This window comes from Grammomys surdaster, unplaced genomic scaffold (assembly GCF_004785775.1).
Source record: "Grammomys surdaster isolate TR1022 unplaced genomic scaffold, NIH_TR_1.0 126546, whole genome shotgun sequence".
NCBI classification, from domain to species: domain Eukaryota; kingdom Metazoa; phylum Chordata; class Mammalia; order Rodentia; family Muridae; genus Grammomys; species Grammomys surdaster.
Window position 1 is genome coordinate 16,758,307 of NW_021621338.1, and position 20,626 is coordinate 16,778,932.

General features: G+C 42.8%; 1 protein-coding gene across 1 annotated transcript in view; it reads right to left on the reverse strand.

Annotated features, from left to right (window-relative positions):
- Ptprg (protein tyrosine phosphatase receptor type G) overlaps nucleotides 1–20,626 on the reverse strand; it is a gene marked incomplete at its 5' end in the record, with an annotated part of 117,797 nt that overhangs the window by 46,227 nt on the left and 50,944 nt on the right. The window contains one exon of the mRNA XM_028760534.1: nucleotides 2,780–2,871. Within this exon, the coding sequence (XP_028616367.1) occupies nucleotides 2,780–2,871 (92 nt within the window). The remainder of the gene's footprint in view (nucleotides 1–2,779; nucleotides 2,872–20,626) is intronic.

Sequence of the window (20,626 nt, forward strand, 5' to 3'; positions counted from 1 at the left end):
TCCAAGAAGGTTCTAGCATATCTAATAGCCGGATTTTTTAAAGTGCAATACATATTGTTAATAATAACATGGTTCTAGCAGGCTTGTTTCAAAACTTGTTTCAAAAACTTAATAGATCTGAAAGACAGAACTCTGTCTCTATATTAATACCTTGTAAGATACAAAGCATACGCAGTGACTGACCCCTGGGTTGCCTCGTTCAACCAGACTTTATGCTCCCATCATAACAAGAAACTGGTAACCACGGAGCATTTAGTTTTGAAAACCCAAGAGTGAAAAATTGGAATCAACTCCTTTCCAGCCTCCTGGGGCTTTCATGCTTTAACTTGGCCCCCAACAACGCACGCACACACACACACACACACACACACCCATTGCCATAGTAACTGATGTGACTTCCCAGTGACTGGAAGCTATCCTTAAAGCACTTCTTTCATGTGGAAAATGCTCTTGTAGTTGGTGTACTACTCAGGCCAACATTGTCCATCTTCAATTTATACCGTCAGCAAGCTAGGTGAGATGGGGTGGGGATGGGGGTAGGGGGTGCAAGAGTGTCTTTATTCTTTAAAGACCTTTGAAAGGATTGTCTTTCCTATATCACATCAGAAGAACACACCCAAGACCCCAAATTCCTGCATTCCAGTTAGCACTGGTAAAACCGATAACTAGAAATTTAAAACTTTCTATAAATTCCTATCTTCAAAGGATGAGAATAAAAAGGTTAAAAAAAAAAAGTCATCCTAGCCGGGCAGTGGTGACACATACCTTTAATCCCAGCACTTGGGAGGCAGAGGCAGGCAGATTTCTGAGTTCAAGGCCAGCCTGATCTACAGAGTGAGTTACAAGACAGCCAAGCTACACAGAGAAACCCTGTCTCAAAAAACCAAAAAAAAAAATCCCATAATAATTTGCATATCAAATATTCTCTAAAAGTTGGCACAGCTTACTGATTCTATTAATGCTTTAGGGTTTAACAAAAATCAGCGCAGTAGCCATGTATACATGGATACAGACTTAGAGTCAACTTATCCAGGGAACTAAATCAGAAGGGTTTTGAATGCAGGTCCAGCCAGGGAGACAGAATAAAAAGAAAAACATGCATTGAAGAGTTGCCTTTGTATTAAGTGTGCGATGCAGTAATTAAATAGGTCACCAACAAGCCAGAAAACATTTTAAAGCAACTTCTGGTCTAAGAAGCCTATTCGAAGGTAAAGCAAAGTAGCACTGCGGTGGCATCTTGAGAGGATTCTACTGAGGGGAAGTCCGAACACTCGAAGAAACAGCAGTGTGTGGACGCAGGTCACACTGTGGACATGGTTCACAGCAGAGAGAATTTTAACAGACAATGCCAGTTTTTCCTGACAGCTGGCTTCACTGATGCAGTGTCATACCCTAGGTAATCCAGGGTGAAAGTGGATACACACAGTGTTCCTGCAAGACTAGGAGATGAATCATCCATGGTGATGCAGCCTGTTAGCCCTTCTCTGCTACTTCTTCATTAGGGTGCATTTCCTCCACCAAGGATAAAGTTACTAGGAAGAACCCAGGGTGTCCGTAGCACCTGTCTCCACCTGCATTAAACTCTTTAGCAGACTGTCTAGCAGGAACCAGTGGGGCCAGTCTATTACCCTTCCTGTCTCTTCGACAACTTTTAGTGACAAAAGGCTGCCTAGAATAGAGCCAATTCCAGCAATATCTAATGACAACATTTATTGACAGATAAAGGGACAATTAAGTCCCCAACTATAATCATACCTAGTGATAACTCTGCAAACAAATTTCTTTTTGATAGCCAGAGAATGTAACCCTGGGCTGCATACAATGGCTTTTGTGAATTTTTAAATGTTTTCCTGACATTCATGAATCCACCTAATAGCTTAAAATTGCCTACTGTGTGGTAGGTAGAATTATAGCCCTGAGAATAGGTCCATTTGTCCTTACATAGTTCCCATGCAAGTTAAAATGATCTCAGAAAAATAGATTAGCTGGCAAGCAAGCACTCCATCAGACTATTAGAATGCGGGGATAGCACTATTAAAAGTAGTTTCTGCATAAGATACCAGCATCTGTATTCACACACACACACACACTCACACACACACACACACACACACACACACACAGAGAGAGAGAGAGAGAGAGAGAGAGAGAGAGAGCAAAACTCAGCAGTACAAAGTTCATATCTGACAATCTGACAACAGGAAAAGGATGCTAACATAAATGGTGGTTGAGATCTTTAAACTGTACATCCTACTTCTGACAGGCAGTCCCCTTCCGAGCTTCCAAGTGTCTGCAGCATTTGCTTGCACTGAGGACAGTCTGTCCTACCAACCATCCCTCACACTGTAACTGTTCAAGGCTCGTGCTGCAGCAGAGCAGTCTGGTAACCACCCTAGACTTTCCCACAAATATCATTACCAAAGTGTCCATTACCCTAAAAGACGAACCGAGTATAGAATCTTGCAGGGAAACTCACCTTTGACAATATGTTCACAATTTGTGATTTAAAATTGTTAGATTCTCTACTGCACTACTGTGGCTCTTTGCTAATGGTGATGCTGTCCCAAAGGTATTTGTTTCTTCAACGAGGATTTTACTTTATAGATGAGCAAAGGGACAAAAATTTTTATTACCTTAACCTTAGACTGTATATTCTAGTATATCATAGACCGGGTGAGCTTCACGCAGCCATAACAGTAATATTCTGTCACGGGCATCACATAAAATAGAGAACAAAAGAGAAAGCAACCGACTGGGGGTACAGTGGTGCCTCACTTACCCGGGATGGGAATAATAGGAATACTTTCGTTGGGGACCACCCGAGGTGAACTGCTGTCTTCCACATAGAAATGAGCAGTCTGAAAACATTTTCTGTGTGGAAAAGAGAAAGATGCCAACAGTGAGCACAGAAGTACACTTTGTCTAAGTTTATCATTTCAAGAGCCTTCTTTAACAGTTTTCCCCAGCTTGAAACATCACACAGCACTGATGGCAAACCCAAGGAAAACAGTACAAATGCAAGCACAGCGTTTAGCACACTGGAGGAACCCCAAATGGCTGAATAGCCATCTCTTATTACAGCCAACTCCAACCCCAGAGCTCCAAACTACTCAAATAAGTGAGAATTTGGCACAGAGTAAACTCCTGCACAGGACATGAGGATTCTACCCAGTATCTCTACAGCTGGCTCGTTACAGAGGCATCGTTTGCTCTTCTGACTAAGAGCCCCCAAGTACCAAGTTCAAACCACACCTTGAATCCCCTCCAATATAGTCATCAAACAGCCCAACTGTACAATAGCACCACATTGTCTGTGCTTAGCCAAGGCCCCAAATCCTCAGACAGCTTTGAAAGGGGTCAGGGGGCTTCAATAGGAAAAGCATGCCCAAATCAGAGGCCCTTTCCAGACAACAGCTAAGTCCAGGGTAGAAGCCTGCAGGTGTTTTCTGCTTGCCTTCAGCTCAGCTTTGTTTTTACCTGTACTTCAAGCAAAGCAGGGAGCACACAGTGGTCATCATAGGACAGGCAGTGAACAGAAAGGCTATGAGCAGCTCATGCAGCCTCTGCCCGTGATGCTGGCCAGCCCTCAGCTTTCCAGCATCCACGTCACTGCTTGCTGAGGCCCTTAATGAGCTGCCGGAAGCGCAGACTGAATATTTAATGAGACTGCTCAGTGTGAATGGCTATTGTGACCAGAGAAGGGTCCCTGTTCATCTGGCGGAGGGGCTTTACAATAGCTGGCCCTACTGCTGGGTCTTTTAGCCAGGCAGGCGGTATCTTCTAGTGCTCACAGTCACCAGGCTGAGTTCCACTCCTCTTGTGTTTCATGCCAAGCAACATTTACACGCTGTGGCTTTGCATTTTCTGGGGTCTGCATTCTAACTACTAGGGATAAGTCAACTTTTCTTCAGGGTGTCTTTTCTCATTTACTGGGAAAAAAAAGGTGGGGGGATGGGGGGGGGCGGAATCGATAACTCTAACAAGCCAAATAAGATCCCTGCGAGAAGGAGACCTCAGTGTCACGTAGCTTTCCCACAGCAGGATGCTATGGACCCGCTATCACCAATGTTAGAAATGAGCACTCATCCCAGAACGAAGACTTTTCCTTTAAAAGCTCCCTGTTTTCACATGGAGAGGGTACCAGTCTGCATTGCTCTTCCAAGGCAGAGGGAGTTCCAGAACATAAGTGACTCTAAGTTCATATGTACTATAGGACTGGCTTTTAAGGTGAGCGTTTTCTGCAAGAACCAAGAGTTTATAACTGTTGTCAATGGGCTTCACGTGGCTTGGCGTAAGATGCACATGCCATAGGGCTCTGGCCCTCTCCACATGATGCCAAATCCACATGAAAAATACAACTACCATTTCTAAAATTCCAACTTCTTTCTGTTTTTAAATTAGTTGTTAATTTTTTTTTTTTTACGTTTGGGAATTTTTGTTCGTTTGTTTGTCTGTTTCTTCTTCCCTCTTATAATCCTGTGTACACAGATTTCTAGGATGCAATGCTGAGGTTGAAACACGGGTCCTGGACACTATGACTGAATGTGAGCCTTGCTCATTCAGGGCCATAGCTGTTGGAATTTTATTTTTTTGTTTACTCAGCAACCTGAACACGTTCTCAAAGTCACTCAGAGAAATGCCATCCAGTGTGCCAGCTCAGCTTTAAAATACAGAAGAACAAATGAACAGCAAGAGCAACAACAAAAATAGTAACCACCTAGTAACTTCTGGGCTGGGAAGAGCAGCAAAGGTGTAATCCCAGCATTCCAAAAAAGCAGGATCTCAAGTTCAAGAACAGCTTAGGCTAGCAGTGTGAGACAAGTCTCCAGAAAAACATTTGTGTTTTAAGACTGCAAATTACTGTCGACTACTTCTAGAACAGAAAGCGAATAGCACAGGGGATTCCAACTGTAACTGGCTAAGTTACTGTTACAGCCAGACAATGTAGGAAAGAACAAACCACGGTGTGGATTATTAGATTCAAGAAAACAGGCCCACAGTCCAGCCAGTCTTACAGTTGCATGTAGAACTAACAGCTGCGCAGTATCTTTAGAAAACAAAGCAGTGTGTAGTGAAGCACATCTCACTCCAGTGCCCCAGGTGCTGCTGTTTAGAATGGATTTTCCCTGGAGCAAAGTAACTCTGTGACTGCCAGAGCAAAGCTGGCAAGTGGGGTGGGGTCAGGAACCTGGGAGATAAAGCTATGCACATCTGTGCCTTGCTGCATAGCACATGCTTTTATCCCACATGGTGACATGGGTCGACAAATCACCAAGGAACCCTGGGAAACCTCCCTTTGGAAGTTTTAAGGCATATGGCAGATTTTAACTCAGGACCCAGCCACAGCATCTCACATGCAAATTACACATTCTCTGCAACTGGCCACAATCCTCAAAACCAGTTCCTTCAGCCTAGCTGAGCACTGGAACAGATGATCCTTTCAGAGATATGAATACAAATAAACAAGCGGGAAAGATCAATTAAAATCACCTCAAACCCTCCCCCTTCCTCCATCACTATTACCATTTGAGGGGGACATCCTTCCATATCTTTGCTCATTTGCTTATTTAGAATTCTTTGATCATTGTCAATGATGTTGGGGGCAGAAAAAAACAAGACAGACAAGGACTCCGCCTTCTTGCCACTTAAATTCTCCTAGTCAAGGGAACCACAAAGATGGCAACGGTTTTGAGGAAATACAGTTTAGCAGGGTTGTGATTAACTGGTGAAGGTATTATAAGGGACGATATAGCATTTGAGCTGAGACCTGAAAGGGAAGGTCAGGGGCAGTGGTAGTAGGAAGAGCATTCTAGGCAGAGCCAGCAGCTATGAAATTACCTTAGAACAGACGAAATCTGGCAGGTGCTGGAACTGAATAGAGGAGTCTGTAAGGCTGGAGAGGATGGCAAGAGCCCCAATGTGTTAGACCCAAGAGGCCTTTGATGGCTTTTGCTGGAATCTAAGAGCCAGGCAAAGCCTAAGGACTCTAGCCCATGCTGTGACACTTGGGCTCAATTGGGCTGTTGTATTGAGAGATGGTACACAGAGCATCAAGAAGGTAACAGGAATATCAACTGAGGGTTACTGCTGTAATCACTCCAAAACAGGTAGATGGTGTGTGTGTGTGTGTGTACAAAACATGAGGTGGTACTGGGAAGTGACCCTAGAGTGCCACACATGGTAAATGCTCTACCATTGGGTTACTTTTCCAGTTCTACTTTATATATTAATAAAAAACTACCACCTTAGCATAGATATACATCCTTTCTAAGAAATATAGGTGGCATCCTTATTACTAATGTTTGCCTAACCTTCACTACATTGTTAGAACTACTGCTTTAAGGAACACTTACTGAGCATCTATCCGAGGCCTGGCTGTCAACTCATTCCCCAAATGCGATGATCTTTTCTTGTGTGCAAATCCTACACTTTGGTTTTAACTTGCCAATACTGCAGAAGGATATTGTATGGCATTGCATTTTAAATTTGTTCTGAAAAATGTTTTTTTTTTCCTTGATGTTTAGCAAGATATGAAAAAATAAAAAGCAAAGGCAGGGATTTTGGAGAAATGGAAAAATACAAAGTCAGTTCCTCTAAACTGGTGCCTGGGCTTTGTTCTGAGATGCAGTGTTGCCTCTGAGTTTGAGCACAGGAGATCGGGGACAGACTTTCTCAAAGTGTTCTCAAGTATGTCACTGAGTGTGCAATTTCAGTGTCCTTTGTAGTTTCAATTCTCTTCCAACCAACACAGCCTAATCATGCCTTCGTGAATGAACAGATTTCTAGAATATTGAAAAGCCATTTCGAAAATTGCTTTACTGTGAATATATTTACACAAGTATTATTATAAAAATGGAAAACAAAGTAGATCATGTTTAGAATAACGAAGAAGAATGTTTACAAGTTTGGTTACAAATTATAATCGAGTTCACCAGTACCATACATTTTATGCTTTTTTCACTTCCCTTCCCCCAGGATGCTCAGCCTTCTCTTGAGGAGACAGGGCCAGGTTACAGTACGTTCACTGAATTGACATCATTGGTGTACTGATGATCCCAATTATCTTCTGCCTTCCCTAATCTACACTAGCAGCACATATTTTTCTGATACTTAAAGAGTTTCCAAATGTGGAGATTCTTTGAAGTTTTGAGGTTCCCGAATATAAACTACCTGTTCCTCTTTGTACCTGCCTACTCTACCACCCTTACAGCAACATGTAGGTCAACAGTGGTTATTAACAGATGTCCAGACCTCACTGGCTTTAGTAAGCCATGCAGGACAAAGCCCATACCTGGTGACAACTACCTGCGAAACCCTAGATGGGACACAGCCTTATGTATTCTGAAGCTCCTCCCTGAGCTGGTTTGCAGTGTTCGTACTTAAGAACTTCTTGTGGCAAAGGGTCAGTAGTTACAGAGACTCTCTGATGCTGTCACTATGAAGTCACTGAAAATGAAACAACCTTAAATGGAAGGTGGGCAGTACCATACATTTGGCCATAGAAGTTATATGGGAGTTTACAGGATCCCATATAGCATGAGAGATAGTCATTATGGCTTCAAGGGTGTTAACATGATTGTGTTAAGTGTACAAAGGAATTTTGTACAGCACATTCTTGAATAAGAATGTCACAGTCCTCAGTTCCACTTCTGTTAGAACCCAGGTGTCAAAAATAGCATGGTAGCTCAGTGTGATGGTGCATGAGGCCAGCCTGATCTACATAGTGAGTTACAGGATAGCCAAGGCTACATAGTGAGACCCTGTCTCAAAAAACAAAAACAGACAAACAAAAAGAATAGGATGTCAAACTGCTCTTCTATATACACTGAATAAAAGTCTTTTTTGAGAGTAGACAAAATTACAGAGAAAACATTTCTTGGCTTCTCTCTCTTACGGCTAATTTTAAGATAAACTTTGTGACTTAACTACCTGTTTGATAGCAAGATTCACTGTAGATTCTGTGAAGGAACTGAAGTTGTGGTGTGTACTGAAGTATCAAGTACTGTGTAGTATTCTGGTGTCTTCTTTTCCAAGTATCTGAGTACTTGAAGAATCTGGAAAGCACAGGGTGACCTGACTTCCCATGACACAGCTCCATTAGTGAAGAAGTCTTAGGAAGCATTAGACCAAACACTTCCAGATGGGAGCAGGAAGGAGACAGCCCATGTGCATGACATGTTTTCTCAGTTCAGTTTTCTCAGTTCAATTCAGTGGGTATAAGAGGTGGAATGGAAGACATGTATGTATGTGTTGCTTCTTCAGTTGGTCATGGTTCTGGTATGTCTCCCCCACAGTAAGCATCCTGCCACAGTGAGCCAATCTCCAATTAAAAGCTACACTTTAAGGCAAACATGTCTCCAAATGCATCTGATGCTGGACCAAGGTTGGCCAATGTATTAATCTATAATTGCTTCCAAAAAGTTCTGTTTAGCCAGATGGGAACAGTTTTCCTATATTCTTCTGTATTACTCTGTTCTCTTTGAGAAAGCTAACATGGACTTACACATTTTAGAATGATTTCTAAGGAAGGCTTCACTGAAAACCAAAAGGGTATCATGGGGGTATTTTCTCTACCAGTTCTTCTAGTCTGTATGGATTCTGCTTAGCACTTCCCTAGAGATCAAGCCTACCTCTTATCACTGTGGTCCAGACTGTAGGATGTCTGGTTTTTGTTTTGTTTTGTTTTTGTACAAGTGTGCATGTGTGGGTCTAACTTTTTAAAAGTCCAGAGGACACTGAGGGTTAATGGGTCATCATAAGACTGTTCTTGGCTAACATTTCTAAAAATAACTTTCCAATCTTTCAAATAAAGGACCTATTTTGAGGGTAGAGATTTCGTCAAGACTCAAGCGTTCTACTGTTGTGACAGCAGACGATATCTGTCATCGGGATGCAGCAGACACTGACCTGCATCAGCTGTCAGCTCTCAGTCTTCGAGCTCCCACTGAAGCACACACGGCGCCAGCACATGGCAGGGTCTGCTGCTTTTAATTGGCCCTCATGACTAATGACACGCACACAAACAGCTGCTCCAATGGCATAATCCAGTCAGAGAGCCTTCCTCTGCCAACAATACAGAGTGAACTACAAAGATGAGCAGGAGAATTCTAGATTTTTAACACCCTTCCCTACTTCCTTCCAGGAATCTGACAGAGACAGTCTTAAGGCAGAACCCCCAGGAGGGCCGTGCTTCTGCATAACCCCCTTCAATTCTGCTGTTTTATTCCCCAGGTACCTGGTTAGACAACCTTTGGTGTGGGCTTACGATTTTCTTACTTCTGTCTCTTTCTGCTTGCCTGACAAGAATTTGTGAATAAGCAGACAACCAACACTTTCCTGAAACAAAGGGCTGACACTGAGTCTAGAAATGTCTAAAGAGGCACTTGACACTGTTATCTATAAAAAGGGCCCTCCAATGGCAGGCAGGGACTTCTAGATTTATTGACATTTGTCTCAGCATGTCCATCCTTTTGACAAGCTTGTTTCCATTCTCAGTCTTCGGTTTATTATTACAGCAGTTTGTTGTGTGCTGTGGATGATGGGCTGTGGGCTGGAGTGGGATCTTAACACGGTTTTCAGACTTAGACGAAAACTCAAAATTACAAACTAAACAAATGTTGATATACAGAGACTAGAATCAAGCTACTCTCTTCAAGTTAAGCACAATGGTTTTATAATCACCTCAGAGTGTAAAGGAGTTCCTTAGCTGTGTGGAGGCAAAATTCTGATTGCAGATTATAGCAGGCAGTTGGCTCAGCTACTACTGAACATTAATTAAGCAATCTTAAACGATTCATAGGCTGCCCTCATTTGAATTTACAGTGCCATATCCACTAATAATCTCATTTATTTTCATGTTGTCAAGAACAGACATCCCATTAATATTTACTTTTGTAAATGGATATGTTGTAGTGAACTTCGTATGAGTAACAGCCATCTATTAATGGAAAGCTGCAAACACTAACAGGCCAACAAAGAAGGAGATTGAGAGTTGTGCTAAAAAGACTCTGATTGATTTATTAGGGCAAAATGTTTCCAGAAACAGAAGTGACAAACAATAGAAGGGAAAGACTGTGTATATCTCTGGGCTTTCCCTCAGGAGTGTCTGCCTGAAGCTACTCCCGGTCCCGCTTGGAAGGTGGCCCGATTCAATTCTAAGTTGAGATTTTTCATACACAACAACTCGCTTGCTGCTAAGTTGTCCTTACTGCCTGTTAAGTGATCCGGTTTATGTAGCTAAGTTTATACAGTGCAGTCTCCGGAAGGGCTCTTCCAGCATGAAAGATTCAGACATCAAAATATGCTTCTGGTTGGCATATTTTCCAAGTCATGAAAGGGGACACAAAAATCTGACAAATCAGAGTGTGCTTTGGGGATAATAAAGTGGCATGTTTCGCATCAGGACTGTTGGGATTCCTGGGCATGTGGTTGTCATACTCTAGACAAGCAGAGGACAGGGTATGAGAGGGAGGGAAAGAAGGGGAGAGAAAAAAGAACAAAATCACCCAAAGGGTGGACAGACAGGAGACAGAATGCAGACATCATGTGAAGAGAAAGGGCTCTCAGACATTTGGAATTTTATGTGGGTAGCAGCAATGCCCTAATTCATTCCTGCTATAGCTAAAGTGACAGAGAAAGGTGTGATTTCCATGGTAAGCATGTTACTGGATGAATCAGGTTGCCCGTAGTGACTTTGTTTAAATGGGAGAAGATAAGCAAACTGCACACATAGAAGTAGCTCTGAGATAATCTTTCTTGATCAACATTGTTTTTGCCAAGAAATTCTCACAGATCCCTAGGGATGACTTTGCGGCCCTTTCTAGGGAAGGCGGAGCATAGAGGTCACTTCCTATGCCATGCACAGTAACCCAAATGTGCTCTCTTCAGTATTTCACCCAGTTCTAAGGAGATGAACCCCTCACAGTTTATCCCAGGACTCAGTGGAGACCTGGGAAAGGCCTGACACCAGGGTCTTTGAGACAGCTGTCACGCCTTTGCACCCTAGCCTGGAATGTTTGAGCACCTGGAATAAGGCCACAGGTGCTCACCACTGATTCAAACCCCACTGATGTGAGGCAGTTAACAGAACCATGCAAGTCCAGGTCAGCTCAAGGAGGAAAGGAAACATGCATTGTCACTCAGAGTTACCATCTAAAATGGCCTAGTAACTACTTATTTCCTGAACATAGTGACTATTTTGTTGTAATATTCTTATGGTTTTGGATTTTTGGGTTTTTTTTTGCTTGTTTGTTTGAAACAGTGTCTCTCTACATACCTCTAGCTGTCCTGGAACTCACTATGTAGAGTCGGATGGCCTCGAACTCACAGAGATCTGCCTGCCTCTGCCTCCCCACTTCAGGGATAAAAGGTGTGCAGCTCCATGTCTGGCTTGTTGTAATATTCTTAATAGCCTTAATATTTCAGGATCTAGGAGGGTTCTATGTGCTTTTTTACTGAATATCCCCATTGTAGTAGTACTTGTGAAACTTGGGGTGAGGTTCTCAAAAGATACCCTACTGTCATCCACATGACATTTCCAATGATCAAGAATTGACTATTAAAAGAAAAATTAAGGTACCCGTACCTGCACAAGAACATTGGAACAAGTATCTCAGAATGGAGAGTCTGTCTGTAGCAGTGGTTCTCAACTTACGGGTCATGATTCCTTTTGGGGGTTGAATGACCCTTTCATGGGGTCATATAACAGATATCCTGCATATCAGATATTTACACTGAGATTCATAACAGCAGCGAAATCATAGTTATGAAGTAATGGTGAAACTAATTTTATGATTGAGGTCACTATAACCCAAAGAATTATATTAATTGGTCTCAGCATTAAAAAGGTTGAGAATCACTATTTTAGAGAAATAGTTTATAATAAGATGGTGACACATCAGGAATATGGTAACACTATTCCTACATCTCTGGTGAATTAACAGTAAGCCCACGGTGCCCAGCACTAGAGGGGCTGTGGGGAAGCAGATACATACACATACTGCCAAGAGAAACCCCTGAGAATCAGAGGTGGAGGAGGGCAGTGTGGAGCCATCCATCAACGCACCGTCCGTGAACCCTGCATTGCTGCCAGTTTCCTGAATTTATCCTGCAGCTGTATCTATCCATGTGCAAAATGACACATTAAGAAAGCCATTCAGCACAGTACTGTGTTGTCACAAAATTGATAGCCTTAGAGGACTGCTTAAATAAATCATGGCATATCTATTTAACACTCCCCCAAACAGAGGAACGGTAGATGCTTAGAGAAAAACTGTGTTATTTCCAACAAAGCCAAGCACATGAGGTAAAACAGGTAGTCGTTTACTATATAAAAGGGGATAGGGAGATACCCCTATTTCTTTAGAAATATAACAATTGTTCAATAATGTATGAATTAGCAAAAATGAGGACATGTTTGTGAGGAGGTGGGAATAGGGTAGGTAGATGGAACTGTCAGGTTATACATGATTTTAAACTTTATTATCTCAAATGATGTCATATATTACTTATTCACAATTTAAGTGGACTTTTTTGAAAACTTTAATACTTGAGTCTGGTTTTTATAGTTTTGTCCTTAGCTCACACCTTGCATGATTTGGGGCCCTCAGGGCCATGGTCCTTCCTTGTATCCACAAAGGGACAGCTAAGAAAAGCATCGCAGGGCAGCTCCTTAGGGAAGAGCAGGAAGCCTTGAGCCCCATGTGGACAAAGACTCTATGGGGCCCGGCTCCTCCTTGTGGACTGCTGAACATAGCACAGAGCAGGAGAAAGGACCTGCTGAAGATCTAGATGCCTACAGTGGAGGCCCCAATTCAGCCTGACCACGTCACTTCTCTTCTCAGAGTCTCCATGTGTCCTTCTCAGGTGTTAACAAAGAATTCCACATAGGCTGCCTAATTTAATCTTTACAGCCATTCTATAAAGAAGACTTCTCGATAGACCCATTTCCAAGATGAGGAAATTGAGTCTCAAAGGGATCCCATACCCGAGAGGCAGGAAGTGGTTGAGCTAACATGACAATCCGCACATCCCTGAGTCAAGGTTTGTTTGTAGCCACACTATAAAAAGTGCATCTGATACTGCACGACTCACAGTTAGATAGAGTCCATGAATACCTGCAGTTCCTTAAGAGGATCTCTAGCTTGGACCTAGGTAGACCTGATATATTTCCCTCAGTCTTAAGCAAGGAAGTTATCAGATTTCTTGTAACAAACTGCAGTCATAAGGTATCTCCTGGTGAAGCACAGTGGGCCTGTAGCAAATCCACTCCCATGCTAAGGGGCAAGCACATAAGCAGGCTGAGTATTATGTCTGAGCGCCCCAGACATATGGCATTTACCTTTGTGTTGTACATGAGTCATTCCACTTCTTTAAAGTACTACAATAAGAAATGTCCTCATGGACCGGGTATTAGATTGGTTCACCTGATGTCCGTGGGAGAAAAGTCATCGTGGACTGAGCAGAACAACCATTCAAGTGATGTCTATAGACCCCTCTCTTTTAAGAGAAGATCTTTGGGTTTAAAGGAATAAAGAAAGGTTTCTGGTCCCATATTTTCAAAGCTGTTTGGAAAGTATACTACAAATTGAAAACTTCAACAGGTTGTTTTTTTTTTTTTTAAGAGATCCTAGAAAGGAATAATGACAACCCCAGAGTCAGTGAGTCATCCATGCACAGGGCCAGAACTATACAGCGTAAGGATGGGCCAGCCATGACCTTTCTCATTAATCTGTCAAGATTCCTCCTCAGGTTTCAAAGCTCTGTTTCCTGGGAATCTAACTGAAATTTCATCTCAATAATCAGATCTACAACCAACAGAGACATGCCAGTCCATGTAAAAGGTTATATGTAAGTTGTATAAGTTGGTTTACTGAAAGTAAAAAGGAACTACTTGCAACATAAGTTGATTAACTATCCTACTTAATGATTTAGTATTGAAAGGTCATTAATTTTAAACAGTTTGTGTAAGATAAGTCTTATATGAATATTCTCAGGAGGTTCAAGTGCGGTAATTAGGGCTACATGCATAACTTCTAATTGTTTCATATAAAACTCTTCAGGCTAGTACTTTTTAAGATTATTAAGAAATCATGCACATTTACGTTTTATGGAAAAGCATATGTTATATTCACATTTGTTCATTTTCTGTCTTGTTCCTGGTTTTAACGCCTTATGTATAAATTAATATATTTTCATTTATAAGGATTATGCTTATTGGAAAAACAAGGTTCTAAACAAGCATGCAACATCTTAATTGATTTTTTAAAAGGAAATGGATGCAACATACAGAGACACGCAAACACAGCGTGCCCACAGTGTTACCAATAGAGACAGAAAATACCGCCCAGCCCACAGACAAAAGCAAAGCAAGCAAGCGCGCTGGAGCTGCTGTGGTGGATAGCAGCAGGCTCAACTGCTCTTTCCAGATCTTACTAGCTGGCATGGAACAGGTGGACATCAGCATTTTCTGTCTAGAAGACTTCCATCCCCATAGCAACAAATCAAAAGTTCCGCAAGCCAGTCCCAGCCATTGAGACTCCCCCGTTAAGCTGGGCCGCCCTCACCTGCTCCCCTTCTCTCCTCTCTCCCCAGAAGAAGGCACTTCACGGGAACGTCGGGGAAAGCCCTTGGACTTTATTTTGTTACACCCTCTAAATGGACAAAAGACAAAAGAGAACATGTGTAGAAGACAATATTTCAATTGGTCCCCCAGTGTTGCACACCAATGCCCTCCCCCCAGACATCCCGACTATCAGAACTTCATTTACAGCATTTCAAAAGTGGCTAGTGTTAGGGAGGTCTCTGGTGCTGAGGTAAGAGACACAAGATAGGCTTGTTTTCCAAAGCAACGGTTTATATATCAGAAAATGTTGGCCTACTCTTCACCTCTGCTGGCACACTGTCCCAGCACAGACATCTCCGAAGAGTATAGGAATTCCCAGAACTTGCTGAGTCTCCACTGCTCAATGTCTATCACATGACCTGCCTTCTGCCACCAACTTCTCTGCATTAGACAGGTCAGGGGTTTTGTCTTTTCCCCATGCATTCTTGTCACTTCTAGATAAACACTTTTACATTGAAGGTGCCTCAGACAGACAGGGCCAGCACTTGACAAGTTATTGCTCTATGAAGAGTCGCTTAAACTCTAAATACTTCAGCACCCGAGACTTGCCTGTCCGTGTGAAGGATGCACATTCTGACAAATGCAAACACTTGCAGGTGGCTGAGTATATTTGATTGCCCCACGCTACCGGGACTATAGGATTTCACATGAAAAGATTCTTATTCTAATTCTCGTTCACAGAACTGGAAAAAAACACCTAATACATAACCTTCTTTTCTTCAGGTTCCCTGCTGATCCTACACAGAAATATAGAGTCACAGGGACTGGACCACTTCTCAGTAACTGCTTCCTTCTGGGTACCGGTACCTCTAGCCTTTTAGTGTTAATGTTTTTCTTCTTCCATCATAAATAAGCCTTAAGTTCCTTTTTTTAATTACTAGACTATTTCATACAAGTGCCTGTCATAGGAGCTCACCTTTAGAGAAAGTAGAACTTGATTGGCAGCAAGGTTGAAAGGGGGAGGGACTGTTGGAGTTCAGAACTTCCTGTCTCCCTCTTTGAGACTACTCTGTCACTACAATGACTGCCCCCTAAACATCACGAATATGTTATGTGGCTGCGAACACTAATCTGAAGAAATCACGAGTATGTTGGAATGTTTTTATAAATTTTCATAAAAACTTGAAATTTGCAGCTTCCTAAAATATTTAGACTTTTTCTCAACCCTTAGCCTTGCTCTGAATTCTGCCAGATTTACTCTTTCGGGAATTTTGGAGCAGAGCCGGCTATCTCCGCAGTTTTTCCTCACGCACAATCACAGGCTCTTGAGACTCCCACCCGTAAACTGACAACACTTTCGTGAGAAGCAAATGCCATAAATCAGTAACTAATATCCCTAACAACCAAGGAGTAACCTGATCAAGTAGAAGTAACCCTGGGAGAGAAGGCAGTGAATTCCGAGAATCTGGAAGAAAATGGGTTACCCAGCCTAGAACAAATGTCCAAGAAGTCAGCTCTCTGCTTCCTAAGCAGTGAGCTCCTGTTTAAAACTGTATCAGCCAGCACTTCCTCAGTACAACCTGTGCTGTCTTTGAAGTATCAAAGAACATGTTTAAATGGCAACCTTTAGCTGTGCCTCCCTCCCCACTTTTGTCTAATGACTGTGTGTTAGCCTGTTCCAAGAGCTTCAACTGGCATCTCAGGGCCAACTCGACAGCAGGGGGCCGGTTACTATAACAACTGACAGCACTCATGAATTCTGAAAGGCCCCTGAGTAGCCATTTGGGAAACAGTTATTGAGCAAAAAGTTGCCTGGGATCGGAGGCATTAGCTGCCATGTGACTCAGCTCTCCCTGAACAGTTGGGAAGAAAAGTGGGGAGGGAAGTGCCCATCTCCTGGAACACCTGGGGACCTCAAAACGTCCCCACCCCCCATCCCTTTCAGATTCTCAGGGCAAGACAGTTTAACACCAGAGTTATCATAATCCCAAACCTCCCAGGCAAGTCTTACTTTGGCAACATGAAATGTGTCTTAGCTCTCCCCATAGGTTTGACACATTTTCAGGGTTTGGAGAACAGAATGGAAAAAATTCTTTCTGATGGTTAAAAATCTTGAAATTTAGCCAGAGGGAGAAGTTCTAGGTAGAGATGAGTTGTACAAGCAGTGGTTAATTTAGCAAAAGACAAAATCCAAACAATAAAAATACACAAAACACCCGTGAATGGCCTGCTTTTAGAAAGAACAAAGGTGACTGCACAAAAATGACATTGAAGCTCCGGTTTTTCTACCTTTTGATTCTGAGGTTGAATGTAGTGTTTTGTACATGCAGAACCCTCTGGGAAAAGCCTATGAAAGGCCAAGAAAGTTGCCTTTGATTGACACAAACCCATGGCCATATTTAATGCAGTATGACCTAGCATCCATAAGGCTGCCTCTAGGCATTGATCCTCTACTTTTTCTCCCCATAGTCACAGCTCAAATATCTTCTCCAAGAAGTTCTCCTTTGGCTCTCACTCCTTTCCCCTGTACCTTAGCCTTGGTCAAGTTTCTTAAAGAACTCACTGTTCCTCTTTGGAATGGCTGGTACCCATACTAAAAACCTGGAATCAGACAGAAGAGCAGTGTGGACAGATGCTGACATCTGTGGCCATCACAAAGGAGCCATACAGTTGGCTCTGTCCTACTCAGTGTTCCCACCGGGGAAGGTGAGAATAGTATAGCTGAGTTTCCAGTTCACCATGCAATGTGAAAAGTCAGCTGGGGATTATGATAGGCATTATTTTCAAAGAGCACAAAATTTAAAAAAGAACGCGCCAGGTTATATAGATCACTGGGTTGAGATACCCTTTATTTACTTGCTCGTCTCTACTAAGCCATGAATCTGCAAAGCAGGAACTCTGTCTCCTACACCATGGCCTTGTAGATGCGTGAGAAGTGGTAAACAAATCAACAACGGAAGGAATAAATGGGCCAGCCACAAAGTTCAGCAATTCTGAATCCTAGATAGGATAAACAAACGGTATAGGGTATGTGATCTTGGTCAGCCTTCCTTTCTGGAAACTGTTTCCTCTCTTGGAGCAAGGATGCTCCCTTCCTGATGCCCTCACTGCCAGGTAGGGCATCTCTAGAACCAGAAGCATATGTACACAGACAATGGTAGAACTCACTTGCTGCCCCAGGTTCTTAGGGGGCTACAATAGGGGAATGATCAGCTGAGGCTAAGCTAGACAATGGGTTATAAGCCTATTGAAACATCTCTAAACAGTGTTGTGGCTCAGTGGTAAAACTCCTTAGCTAGTATGCACAAGGCCCTGGCTTCAATCCCCAGCACCTCACAGGGGAAACAGTGTAACATGTGCTTTCTTTCATTCAACAATTACTGGTGGCTTCTACTAGCAGTTTCATATTTAGCATTCCTCCAGCCACCTACTTAGGAAAAAGCAAGTTCTCACTACACTGTTTGCTTTTTGACTCTGCGAGGGTGGAAAGCAGGCTAATCCAGCCACCAAGCAAGGAAGTACTGGCCGACTGAGCAACTGCATGCAGAGTACCTGCTCTTGTGTACCTGCTCACAGCTGCTCTGATTGCCATTGTCACCACTGTGCAACTGGAGGAAAGGCCCACGTGCCAGAGATGCACATGTGGTCAGTCATGCTGTGAGTACACGTGGCATGTTGTCACATGCCCACACCCCATGTCCATGTGTTTCTGTTTGTCTAAGCCTGTTATGCTAATACAAATCCCTACACATCTGTACTTTGTATGCTTTCAGTCTCTACACTCTGTCTCCCACTGAACATCAGGGAAGAAAAAATTGCAGCGTCAACAAAACTCACTTGTATTCATGATGAACAGCACTTGTTTGTTTGTTTGTTTGTTTTTTCAAGATAGAGTTTCTCTGTACATCCCTAGCTGTCCTGGAATTTGCTCTGTAGACCAGACTGATCTTGAACTCACAGAGATCCTCCTGCCGTTGCTTCCATAGTGCTGGAATTAAAGGCGTACACCAGCACTGTCTGATGAGCACCATTCTTAACCAGCAGGTAGCAACACATAGAAAAATTTAAAGATGGAACTCAGTAAAAGAGAGACCTTTTCCCACATGCAGAGGTGACTTACTAATGGGAGCTGACTTGCCACAAAGTTTACAAAGAGCTTGGTCATATGATTAAGAGGGACATGAACTTACCAGATTAGAGTAATCCCAAACTTTAGTAAACATAGGGTCAGAGGCTACAGTTTCTGTTTACAAAGCTTACCGTCCTATGGTCCAGAATCCATGAAGTTATCGTGGGCCTATCTGAGAAGTGAGGCTGCCTTGTATGTCTTTGAAATCCCTTCCCAAGCTAGAATTATGTCCAATAAGATTCTAAACTAAGGACATTAACACTAATCAGCTGGGACTAAGGCAAAGTAGGTGATATTATTCATCATCAAATTCTCACACTAATAGCGAGGTAGCTGAATATCTTCATCACTATTCAGTTCCAAGGAAGCCTGAAAATATAATTAGTTCTCAAAGTTTCTGTTCACATAACTTTGGCAAATTCAGAGCTCAAGTTGGTTCTTATCTGCACCTCAGGGTTAGGTGGGCATTACTGTGAAAACATCACCCAACAGAAGCCAAATGGTTTCCTTCCCTGCCGTGTCTATTTGACCTGCAAACATGAAAGCAGGCTACATAGGAATAACTAACTGTTCCCATGCTGCATGGTATTCCCCTATCTGGGACAACACAATATAACAGTTAACATGGTGGGCCATGGCAGGGGCCTGGGGGAGGGACAGATGGATCAGTGTGGACAGATGGATCAGTGTGGACAGATGGATCAGTGGGCAAGAACACTTGTTGGATAAACACAAAGGCCTGGTTCTTAGTCCAGCACCAGCATAAAGTCATACCCTGAACTCTAGACTGTAATACCAGTGCTATTCAGGATGGAGACAGGAGGATTGTTGAGGCTTGCTTGCCTAGTTTTAGGCTCAGGGAGAGACCATGTCTCAAAAGGAAAAGCAGGACATCCAGTGTCCTCCTCTGGTCTCTGCATACACGTATCCTACCCCCCCCCAGTACACAATACATATAATAGTGGGCTATGAAGTCAAGTTAGCTGGGTTCCAATCAAGGATCTACCTGCTAAAGACCTATCTGTACTATGAGCTGGACTGAGCACATGCCTGAGATGGAAAAAAAAATTTGTTGATTAAAAAAAAAAAATTCGCCGGGCGGTGGTGGCACACGCCTTTAATCCCAGCACTTGGGAGGCAGAGGCAGGCGGATTTCTGAGTTCGAGAGTTCGAGGCTAGCCTGGTCTACAGAGTGAGTTCCAGGACAGCCAGGGCTACAAAGAGAAACCCTGTCTCGAAAAACCAAAAAAAAAAAAAAAAAAAAAAAAAAAAAAAAATTCTGGGTGATCCAGGCCTTAAGGAACACAAAAGCCACTCACAGACAACATCTGCCTTCCCAATAATAACCACAATTCTAGATGGACACTGATACATGGTTCAAGGTAGCTAACCTGTGCTATATAAAGTCAAGATACTCAACAAGTGGCACACCCCAGCACACCTGGCACCTCTCCTAGCATCCACTTCAAGTTACATAAATCAAAAAGGCACCATCCAAAAATGTCCGTCTGTTAGGTGTCAGCAGCTGGGCTGTTCCACATCTTTTCTGGGTACTGATGCTATATAAGCAGCTTGCTATGGTAAACCAAGGCTCCATGGCTTTTGCAGAGAGCTTCCTCAGTAGTAATTCAAAGCCGGTACTTCTACCATCTAGAGTAGTAAGACCAAAATGGCACACTCTTCTTTTCTAGTATCTTCAAGAACTCTGATTTTCGTTTCCCCCAGTTGTTCTGACTCATTTCAAATAGGTCTGGACCACTGAAACAGACTGAAAAATCTGTAATCTTTATCATGCACACAGCTGGGTACCATTTGTTGAAGGGGGCAAGCATTCACTGGGTGATTCCTTTCTATGATCGGCTTATCACCCTGTCCTCTGCCCGGACCACTCTGTGTGGACATCTTTCTGCCCTCAAGGTACTTCCTGTATTATT